Source organism: Nymphalis io, chromosome 9 (genome assembly GCF_905147045.1).
Source record: "Nymphalis io chromosome 9, ilAglIoxx1.1, whole genome shotgun sequence".
In the NCBI taxonomy this organism is placed as follows: Eukaryota; Metazoa; Arthropoda; class Insecta; order Lepidoptera; family Nymphalidae; genus Nymphalis; species Nymphalis io.
In genome coordinates, this window is record NC_065896.1 from 38,732 (window position 1) to 50,328 (window position 11,597).

At 38.9% G+C, this 11,597-nt stretch overlaps 2 protein-coding genes across 2 annotated transcripts; one reads left to right on the plus strand and one right to left on the minus strand.

Annotated features, from left to right (window-relative positions):
- Positions 1-2,746: 2,746 nt before the first annotated feature.
- Positions 2,747-8,347, minus strand: LOC126770987 (NAD-dependent protein deacetylase sirtuin-7). Its single transcript, XM_050490625.1, has 5 exons — positions 7,906-8,347; positions 5,912-6,009; positions 5,369-5,771; positions 4,846-5,289; positions 2,747-4,201 (listed from the first exon to the last, which is right to left on the minus strand). Exons 1-5 carry the CDS (start codon positions 8,164-8,166, stop codon positions 3,416-3,418), a joined length of 1,992 nt encoding a protein of 663 aa, XP_050346582.1. The 5' UTR covers positions 8,167-8,347; the 3' UTR covers positions 2,747-3,415.
- A 399-nt stretch (positions 8,348-8,746) lies between these two features.
- Positions 8,747-11,198, plus strand: LOC126770984 (60S ribosomal protein L38). Its single transcript, XM_050490621.1, has 4 exons — positions 8,747-8,950; positions 9,261-9,321; positions 9,409-9,531; positions 11,132-11,198. Exons 1-4 carry the CDS (start codon positions 8,948-8,950, stop codon positions 11,155-11,157), a joined length of 213 nt encoding a protein of 70 aa, XP_050346578.1. The 5' UTR covers positions 8,747-8,947; the 3' UTR covers positions 11,158-11,198.
- Positions 11,199-11,597: the final 399 nt, after the last annotated feature.

An 11,597-nucleotide genomic window follows, 5' to 3' on the forward strand; every position in this document is an offset into this window, starting at 1 on the left:
TTTAAAACCGCCATTTTGTTAATTGATAAAAAGGTAACTATTTTTTATTAACAGTAATTACTGTATTATTGGCACTTGTTCAATGTGTTATTTGGATTTTGAAGATTAATTGCGTGAGTTATTTACATCAATTTATATGATTTCGTGTTAATTTTTTTTTATTTCCAATCCAATCCAGTTTATAAAATCAACTTCTTGATGCTAAATATTTACATATTGGATTTGGAGCGAAGTTAAGACGATGTGTTTACATAGAGAGCTGGGGACAATTCTACTAATCTATAACAATTACGATACTTGCCCGATCTAAATTTATTTGAATCGGAATTGTACCCTTATAATGGTAACAAATACCGTTAGATTAAAACCAAATTTAAAAGCTAATTTTTATAGTAATTTCGGCCGCGGTGGCCAGCGCTTTAACCAAGCGTTCTACAGATATTATACAGCACAGGAACATTAAATTTAAATACTGCAGAATTGCCACCATGAATAAGAATGGACTTTGTGTAATTGCTTCGAAATAATAATAAATTATTTATTTCTTAACAAGGCGAGTTTTATTAGTAGGTGCAAAACAAAAATATAATCGTAAAATACTCTAAAATTCATTTTTAGACATTTATTATAGACAATTATTATTGACAAACAGCATAAAAACTACAAAAAGGTTGAAAACCATGTTACAGGATCGGAGCGAGTGAAATAACTTTTTGCTAACTTACTCATTTTTCATTGAATGCACGTTTTCACTATCACTAAGCACTGGAACGCCTCCAAAGATACTGTTTATAGCGAAACGACCCGAAAAATATCCAATTTAACTACAATCGAGCGTGTTTTATTACGAGTAGATACCGTATACCAACAACCCACGACGTGGGCTCGAGGCTATTATTATATGTATTGCCGAGGACCCCGCTAGAGGGTTCACTAACACAATGTGTGATGGCATATGAGGATATGAAAAGTGTGGAGGATGCGAATGTTAATATACACTCATCAGTTATTTAATTTATTTTCTTATAAAATAAATTTTTTACTTTATTCATTATTCAACAGTAGCAGGTTTCTTTATTAAAAATGTGTCACATCCGTTATTTTAGCTCTTTGGACTCGTCATGTTTCAAGATTCAATTTAATGTTAACCTACCACGCTTCGGAATGTAGATTCTATCGAGGGGAAACGGCAAGAAACTCAGCAGGTACCGTCAACTGTGGCAACATTATCATATTTTTTTAGTTTTTTGCGATTTACTCAAACATACGTAATAACGTGTCTCTCTTGATCGAACTATTGAATTCTACTTAATTTCACACAGAAACGCTATAATAACCAAAAGTATAGGCGGGGTAAAATTGGAAGGCGGACGAGCATATATACGGTCACCTGATGGTAAGTGGTCACCAACGCCCACAGCTATTGGCATTGTAACAAATGTTAACCATCCCTTACATCACCAAAGAGCCACCAACCTTGGGAACTAAGATATTATGTCCGTTATGCATCTAATTACACTGGCTCACTCACCCTTCAAACCGGAACACAACAATACCAAGTACTGCTGTTTTGCGGTAGAATATCTGATGAGTGGGTGGTGGTACCTACCCAGACCAATTTGCACAAAGCTCTACCAGTAAAACCAGATGCTATTACTAGCTGTTGATTTAGTTTCTAACTAAAGCAACAGCCATAAAGCGTCTCTTTAGAGTGATTTTTGTAGCCTCGCGCTCCCAAACGTCTTCTATTTCTTTGTTTTACCTGACTTTTTGGAGGCATCTTGAATATATATGTAAGGTAATCAAACAAATTAGTTAACCTATTAGTACATTTCTTTAACACCAAAATATTTTATGAACGAATAAATATTTTATGAACGATAGACAAAAATATATTATTTAAAAATAATATACAAAATTTAAAATTGTATAAAAAATAATGTACATATAATATTCAAAATAATATAATATTTAAATTTACTGTTCTGAATAACCGAACAAAATCTTAAAATATACAATTCACAAGCAAATCTAAAATATTACTCGTACTAAATTTGACAACCCTTGTCATAGGTAAAGTTGCCATTCGCGCTGGCGAGGTACCTTTACTTAACCTTAAACAACATTACCTTTTCCAAAAACTCAAGAAATAGAAGTTTAATAGGATTTAATCATTGGGATACACCTTAGTAACAATATATCATATAATATTTCACATAAGTAACTTACCTCCACTATGATTTTCTGTAAGAAACATCAATTTTTATGCGACGACGCCGCGATTTGCCCACATGGTATGAAAAAGTACACTATTTTTACAATCGATTAAGCTGCCAGCTTAAATAGCTTTTTGGGATACCACAATTTATTATAAAATCTACCAATACGTCTAAAATTGCGCCAACTGTCACATATAAAAAATATTTATTGGGAACTAGTATAGGGTATACTTAGGTAAAGATGCCATAGATGACGGTAGTTAATCTTTTTGTCATCAATCGTGTTACAAATTGACTTTTATTTCTCGTCTATACAATGCTTGTCGTTGAATTGAAATTATTTGTGGCGAGCCGATCGTGTATCGGTACACATCAACAACATATAACATCGTGATATTAAAGTACTCACTTCAGTTTTCGCGTTGTAGTCAGTTTCCATCTCCATGAGATGCGCTTAGTAACTTATTGTGCGATACAATTGCAGGAACCCAGAGTTGGCTAAGAGTGTAAATAAATAAATAAGACAGTATTCCTCATGATTTACTTACGTTTAAATCTTATCAACTAATTTGTTTCATTCATTGTTCGACAGTAAAAGTTGTGAGTGGCGACAGTCACGCTCAGTTAACCTAAACTGTACACGTCACCGTCACGAGACACCGTCGACATAAGAATGCAAAATCACAGAATTCAATGAGAAATGTAACAGTAACAGAGTTCGTTGGCACGATTTGTACATTGCATTGTTAAGTAGAAAAAACCGTCTAATAACACGGTATACACCGTGAGCACGCATCACAAAGATTGACCTTCTATTGACCGATGATTCCGTACATTCTTATGACTCGGGTAACATACATTTGACACACTGATCACACTGATTTTACAAGTCTCTCGTGACATAAGCAGCTAATAAATTAAGGCGAGTAATGTTACAGTACATCTTTAAATATAACACATCATGCAATATCGCCGATGTTTCGGAGACCAAAAATCGAATGCGTTTTTAAATGTTCATAGAAAAATAAATACAGGAATCAACTCTCACATTGACAATCATACTTCTACAAATACGAGCTATTTACAAAGTACTCAATTCGTCAGTGTTACAATGCAGTCTCAATGGTCGTCAACTGTGATCACACGCCACACCGCCGCCGAGCGAGGCGCGGCCGGCGGGCGACGCCCGCTGCGCGCTACCGGCGCCGCCGCCGGCCCTTGCGGTACCCCTTGCCGTACCAGCCGCCCTCGTCCGCCGGCCCGCGCGCCGGCGCCGCCTCCCCGTCCTCCCCGCAGCACGCGCACAGGTAGCGCCGGCCGCGCTCGCGCCGCCACGTGCGCCGCTCGGGGGGCGTGGCGCGCGGCGGCCCGTACCACAGGCAGCGCCGCGCGTCGTAGCGCCGCAGGCACCACGCGCACTCCGCCTGCGAGCCGGCGGCGCGCGGGGCGGGCGCGGGAGCGGGCGCGGGCGCGGCGGGCGCGATGATGGTGTGCAGGCCGGAGTACAGCTGCGCGCGGCACACGAGCACCGCCCGCCGGATGATGGCCGCCGCCAGGCTCGCGTTCGCTTCCTCGTCGTCGCTCTCGGCCTCCGCCTTGGCCTTCGCCTCGACGGCGTACTTCGGTCCGTCGCCGTCGATCCGGGTCTCGATCTCCAGTAGTTGTCTCAGTTTGCACCCGAGGTCCCACGATCCGTTTTCTAAATTCGCGTCATCGGTTTCTTCCTTTTTGATCTTCGCGGGGGGCGGAGCTTCTATTTTCGGCTCTCGACCGTTGAGATCGCATTCTGGAAATCGATGCCCATTCGTCGTGGGACCGATACCGTTGACTATAGTGAGAGGTCCGTGGGGTCGGCTGATTCGGAAGCGGCGAAGCGCGTCGGTGGTGGCGCGGGCGGTGGGCGGCGGTTCGGGGGGCGGGGGGTCGGTGGGGGCGTGCTCGGCTCGAAGTAGTATCGTGGTCTCTCCCGACTGCATATTCACCTGCACAGAAATTACGAAGCTGAGTCTACCTGCAAATGATCACAAATAACCGTATCGTAGGTTTATGCTAATACTTCTATTGTCCAACTGTAACGTGTTTATTGGAAGTTCCAAGACTATATGTTATGGTTTATTGGCGTTCAGGGCCGACGCTATAGCCGGGACTGGCAATAGTGAAGTACGAGTGTCATTAACGAACAATACAATATCTCAACTTTTTCAAATATATTCAAACGATAAAACGAAGATCCCATGGAACGCCTATTTTTAAAAACAGGCCAAGAAGAATTTATATATTTGAAGTTATAAGGAACACTTGACTTGGCTCAAATATGAAGCAGTAAGACCATGACATTTTGTTCCAGCTTTAGCATCATACATTTCCCCTTTGTTTCACACAAAAAAAAGCAATGAGAAGTAATAGAAATGAATATGCAAGTAACCTCCGAATTTGCTTTTTTTTTTGTTCTAAGATATATATCACAAAAAATTTTTTACATCAGAGTATGAAATCAATACTAGGGAATTTTCGGCTTGTTTTTGCAGAATAATTTTTTTACATAATTAACACGCGCAATCGAACAACGTCAACGACTTCTCGAGAGGCGACAATCTAAATAGGAATCACGATTTCGAATATCCACCTGAAAAGATCGCAATGTGGGTGCCGGCGGCGGTCGCGGGTCCCGGAGGCGGTCGGCGAGGCGGCGGAGAGGCAACTCGTCGTCGGAGTCGGACGCCGACGGCGACGAAGACGCGGACAGCGAGTAGTACGACGTGTCGTCGGAGTCGCAGTCGGCGGGCGGCGCGGCGGCGGGCCGGCTGAGCAGCGGCCGGCGCGTCGTGTGCGTCTCGGGCGGCGCCAGCGGCTCGGCGTGCGCCAGCAGCGGGTCGCGGCGCGCGCGGTACCGCGGCACGCGCAGCCGCAGGCGCCGCGCCACCTGCTTCATCACCGCGTCACACCGCGCGTTGATCTTCAGCGCCGCCACGGCGTCCTTGGGCGTCCACTGCAGGTTCACGATGTACAGCGCGGGCCGAGCGTGCGGCGCGCTCTGCATTCGCCACAGCCTCGGGTACCGGCGGAGCACCTGCGGCAGATGGAATTCGTCAACATTGCCAACGCTCGGGCGCAGGCTCGCCGCTCCCGAGACCGGCCCGACCGCCTACCTTGAGGCTGGAGCCGAGGCACAGCACGACGTCGGCGGCCGCGGCGTGTCGCAGCGCGCCGGCCCAGTTGAGCGGCCAGGCGGAGCGGCCGCGCTCGCCGAAGTGCACGATGGAGTCGCGCAGCTCGCGGCCGCACGCGTGGCACAGGCGGCGCGTGGCGTGCGCGTGGCGCGCCGTGCGCTCCGTGGTGTCGAAGGCGCGCAGGTACACGCGGCGGCAGGCCGGGCAGCGCTCGGCGAACATGTCGCCGTGCAGCTCGGCCAGCGCGCGGCGCGGCAGGCCGGCGCGCACGTGCAGCCCGTCGCAGTTCTGCGACACGACGAACTTCAGCGCGCCGCGCGCCCACAGCGCCGTCAGCGCCATGTGCGTGAACGTGGGCCGCGCTCGGGACACCTCCACGCGACTGCCCGGTACGTACAGGATCGTTTTAGTACATAATCACTACGTTCTGATCATCCGTACGTCGACGGATTCGGGGTCTCTCGTTCTCTTATTTCCTCATTTGTACGAGTTAAATGTTGCAGATAAACAGTCGACTCTTACCCCACGGTCTCGCCGCGCTGCAGCCGAGTCCACACCCCGCGCGGACCGCGGTAGTCGGGGATATCGGCCGCTGTACTGATGCCCGCGCCTGTGTACACCTGCAAATGCAACATTCTTATTTGCGACCATAATTGTTACAACAAAAGATAAAAAATATATAACCAGTAAGCATTAACAGATATTTGAATATCCTCCTGACCGATCCCAACTGCACAGGATACTATAATGGGTAGGAGGAGTCTGTTGGCGAAAATTAGTATCCGAGGCACTAGACCAACGAGGTAATTAAACAGCAGGTATAATAAATTATTAATGTTATGTTACTGCCCGACTCTTTAATGTCATCATTACACATAGGGACAGCATGCTTTTATTAAAACTCAATTTTTTTATTAAAAATGTAACTTAAAATATCAGCAAAAATACTAAATAGATTGTTGTTATTGCTTACTTAAGAAAGCCACAGTATTTTTCATGTAACCAACCACTAGAGTACTTTTAGGAATCGGTTTAATGCTTCCAACGGAACTACAGATTTGCAACGTAGGCCTTTACAATAGCTGAAATTGGTACTGCTTATTTAGTGCATTTTGTTTAGTGTAACACTGCAGATTCATCTGCAAAAAAGAACTGCCCAGTATATTTAAAATCAGATGCTTTTAACACAGTTGGTATACTTACAATTATCTCATAATATGTTTATTCACAGTAACATAGGTAATACTGATAGGATCAGTGACAACCCCCACATAGGCATGCAAAATGAAGGTAAACTGATACAAAGTCTTCCTGAATAAGAAATATATTGATTATACTAGTGTCATGTAAAAAAGTGAATGATTGCACTTATATTACAATATGCCAAGGGGGGATCCATAGAGCATAGCATTTTTGTTTACAAGCTTGAACCTAAACTCCTTCCTAATAAACATTATATAGCACTTGTATAGTTATATAGAATGACTGACTAATACACCACACTGTCTTTTTGACAGAAAGAGAGAAATCAGAACAAAACCAGCTATAACACCTTTATTAACGATTTTGAAAATAATATAATAATTATATAAAAGGATTGTATCCATGGTAATTCAGTTGAACAAACTCACTGCATATACTAAGGTTGTTTAAATGCAGTACAAATATTAATAGTTCAAATCGATTGAAGAGATAAATTGCATTCACTTAGATCACTTCTTTAATAAGTAACAATCAACACATTGGCCAATGACAGAAGTCCTACCAGTACCCATAAGTTTTTCCATTCGCCAGATGAGTAAAGAGAAATGAACAACTTTGACATTGAATTGACGCAACATGGTTGAATTCTTATAAATTATTTATGATATTCTTTATGGATTTGCATTAAAAATGATGTTTTAATGTTGACGAAGATTGTATACGTACTCTAAAAATAAAATCACAGGTGGTATAAATAGTTAAGTGGAATAGTGTTATATTATATTATAAATAATGATAAATAATTCAAGATTAAAAGTACAAGATGAAGTAATAGTACTTATCCCGATTGAATGTATCTTAACAATAATGAAGCAACTACTGAGGCAGAAATATAAGATTTGTTTGCCAAAAATATCACACAGACATATACAAAATCTGATATTTTGGTGGTATTCAGTGGCTAAAATTATAAAATATATTATATAATTATTATGGCTAATATTTATTACATATATCATGTGTCCACACCAGTAGGCATATATTGGTAGTAAAAAATATTGCATTTAAATAGCACCTACTTTGTGTTATTATTAGGGTGAAAGAAGTTTAAAATTATTAAATCTTCATAATGTTTTTCACAAATTTCAATATCCATGAATTAAGATAGCTGTAAATTTATCTACTACTATTTTGCAATTTCAATTTATTAAGGTAAAAACAGTAGGTCAAAAGTTCACAAAGATATTTCTATTGAAAAAATAATATAAGATTATATATTGAATGAAAATGATGAGTATGACAGAAACATTTACCACGAGATGTTTGGCTTCACGAAGTGCTCGAGCTAGGCGACGGCACTTTTCGCGCAGGACCTGCGGACTATCTTCAACCTCAGCAGCACGCTCGGCAGCGCGTACGGCACGCGCTTTTCGCAAAGCTGCAGCCGCAGCTCGCTCCGCTTCTGCAGCGCGAGAATCTTGATCTGTGGATGTGGCTGCCGCATTTGCTGCTGCTGTTGTTGTTGTCGCTCCGCTAAGTCGAGCACTGCTCCGCACTCCCTCGCGGGCCGCCATTGCGGCGCCCGCAGCGCACGACTACAGTCCTCCGCCACTCTGGTCTTCCTTCTGCGTGTTCCACTTATGAGATTCTTCGGGCATTTCGCCAGCCATTGGCTGTGCACGATAACCCTTCTGATACAATCACAATGTGTGACTCGATGTTGTAAGTTATGACAATCTCTGTGTATTTATTCTGTGATGCTGTCAAATTTTATTAACTGACATTTCTCGACGCGACATAAGGATGTTCATTTAAAGAATATCGAAACTAAATCATTTTACGATGATTGTTACAATAAAGACAGTATAGTATTTTTCAAGTAGAAATGCTTAAACATATTTAAAGCTTATACTATATATTTTTTTTATATTCAACTCGTAAACTATAAGTAGTTAATTATTAATGTTTAAATTACAGAATATATTACTAAATATATTGATTGATAAGTTATATTTTTATTGATATTTGTAACAAATTATACGCAATAATTTTTAGGGTCATTTTTTTAATGAAGTAGATACTCATTCTATAAAATTAAATTGTATTGTCAAATAAGTCTAGACTTATCTGTAAAGTTATTTTGACAACTTCTTTTGCTGACTTTGACAGGTGTGATTGGTTTAGTATTTGTGAACTGCAGTGAAATCCAACTAAATCTATGAAAAACATTTATTATTTTTTATTTTAATAACGAATTTATTGAAGCATTATTACTATATATTAAGTAGTATTCGTATTTTTGACTTAAATAGTTAATTTTCTTTTTCAGCTTAAGTGCTAAGGATCGGCACCAACATGGTACGAACAAAGTGCATTAATAACTTAAAAATACGTTTAAGAGATTAACCAAGCTCTTATTTGTTAATTAATTATCCGAGATGATATTATAAAATCCTATAAAATCGAATATCAAAGTAATATTGAAATGAAAACAGTTCATGGTTATGTTTATAGCTCATGTTCAGCATTTTAAATACTAGATTATTTTTTTATACTTATTTATATTAAAAATTCAATTTATCGATAATTCTAATTTCAAAGAATATGCATTCCGTAAATGTTCTATTCGATTAATAAGTTTAGCTAACCGTTGGGTTTTTATTTACAGCCTCGTGAAATTAAGGACATTAAGGACTTCCTGCTCAAAGCTCGCAGGAAAGACGCTAAATGTAAGTTGTATGATCTATTTTAATATTTATTAAGTATGTAGTTGTGACATGGATAATATGAAGTAACATTTTTATTAATGTTTCCAGCGGTCAAAATAAAGAAAAACCCAGAAAATGTTAAGTTCAAAGTCCGTTGCTCACGTTTCCTGTACACATTGGTCATCACTGACAAGGAAAAGGCTGAGAAGCTCAAGCAGAGCCTTCCACCAGGTATTTATCATTGCATTCATAGTTGTCATGGTTTTAAATAAAATTCTATTTTCAATGAAACTGCTTTCTATAGCCTAGCTCTTGGGTTGCTTGGTAGGAAATTTATTAAAATATTTTTTTTTTTTACTAAATAATGGAACTTTATTGTTATGTTATAATACTATATTACTGGTGGTAGAGCTTTGTGCAAGTTCGTCTGGGTAGGTACCACCCACTCAGGTATTCTACTGCAAAACAGCAGTACTTGGTATTGTTGTGTTCCGGTTTGAAGGGTGAGTGAGCCAGTGTAATTACAGGCAAATGGGACATAACATCTTAGTTCCCAAGGTTGGTGGCGCTTTGGTGATGTAAGCGATTGTTAACATTTCTTACGATGCCAATGTCTACGGGCATTGGTGACCACTTACCATCAGATGGCCCATATGCTTGTCTGCCTTCCTATTCTATAAAAAAAAAATTACATCATATAATTCATTTTTCTTAGAAATTTTAATAAAATACTGTCAATAAATAGGAAAATTAAATCATTATTTTATAAAAATTAACTGTTTATTTTCATTTCACAATAAAAGCACAATATTACTAATGTTAATATATTATAAATATTATGTATAAAATAAATAAGTAATGAATACACTGTTATGAGCTGCTAGCGAGTTAAAAGATACTTTTAGTATTTTAACATAGCCCATGTTTGCATGAATAAGAAAATTAATAATAAAAAAAATATGTAGGATATAATTGATTATTTTTGTTCATTTATGTTTTTATTAAGTTGTGAGAATAAACTATATATAGAAAATATATTAGATATGCCATAATATTTCTCATTTTACATAAATTACAATCACATAAATTAAATTAACTTCTGTATATATTGGTGGGTGTTTTAAACATAGATGTTATTTATACATTTCTTTAGATTTGTCAACATATTCCAAAAATTACAGATTTATAGAATAGGAAGGCGGACGAGCATATGGGCCACCTGATGCTAAGTGGTCACCAAACGCCCTTAGACATTGGCATTGTAAGAAATGTTAACCATCGCTTACATCACCAATGCGCCACCAACCTTGGGAACTAAGATGTTATGTCCCTTGTGCCTGTAATTACACTGGGTCACTCACCCTTCAAACCGGAACACAACAATACCAAGTACTGCTGTTTTGCGGTAGAATATCTGATGAGTGGGTGGTACCTACCCAGACAAGCTTGCACAAAGCTCTACCACCAGTAAATTGTGAATGTTTCCTCTGAAACCTGTTTATTTATTTATTTATTTTTTATTTATTTATACACTACTTTTGTTTGTCTAATATAAGCCCTGAATTCCAAATTAGCTTTGGCTGTTTTTTTGAAGTCAGTATTAATTTGAATTATGATATGAGTTTAAAGTATTGGCTGTCCATATTTTAAATATTGTGAATATCAGAAAGGTGAAAGGTTGTGATTTTTTTTTATAGTTTTCGTATTTTATGTATATACTCAGTACAGTGTTACTCACAAAAAGAAGATATTCAGCATTTTAAAAATACAAAGCTACCCTCAGAAAAAAGTAATGAATAATTAAGTAAGACATTTTCTTTTTCTGTTACAGGTCTTCAAGTGAAGGAAGTAAAGTGATGTGACTAGGGTTAAGTAAATAAAAATTTAAACACTACAAATTGTTTTATTTAAAAGCTGTGTTACACTAAAACTGATTTCTAAGGTGAATTGGAATAACAGTATAAATTGAGTAAATACCAGTATTAATTATTTGGTACGAAATCTATTTGAAACATCATTTTGCTAGATTTAATTTATTTTTTTATTTTCGTCCGTCTACCTATTATATATATAAAATTGAAATAGTTGATTTAAATTGGGAATTAGTTAGTAGTAGAGTTTCATTTCCATAAGTTATATACGGACTAAAGTTAAACAGTAAAAATTCGTTTTTAGGAGTGTAAAGTTATATTTATCAATGTATATAAAGACTAAATGAAATATGAACAAGATCGGAAAACATTCTTGTTTTTTTTTGTCAAAATTAATATAATTTATAGTTTACTTCAGTTTTCAGT

Excerpts from the sequence above, each read along its gene's own strand:
- LOC126770987 (XM_050490625.1), bottom strand. The coding sequence starts at position 8,166 with ATGGCGGCCCGCGAGGGAGTGCGGAGCAGTGCTCGACTTAGCGGAGCG. Across the intron at positions 5,772-5,911 it reads CAGCGCGGCGAGACCGTGGG|TCGCGTGGAGGTGTCCCGAG; the intron begins GTAAGAGTCGAC and ends CGTACCGGGCAG. Across the intron at positions 5,290-5,368 it reads GCCTCGGCTCCAGCCTCAAG|GTGCTCCGCCGGTACCCGAG; the intron begins GTAGGCGGTCGG and ends CATCTGCCGCAG.
- LOC126770984 (XM_050490621.1), top strand. Across the intron at positions 9,322-9,408 it reads TCGCAGGAAAGACGCTAAAT|CGGTCAAAATAAAGAAAAAC; the intron begins GTAAGTTGTATG and ends TAATGTTTCCAG. Across the intron at positions 9,532-11,131 it reads CAAGCAGAGCCTTCCACCAG|GTCTTCAAGTGAAGGAAGTA; the intron begins GTATTTATCATT and ends TTTCTGTTACAG.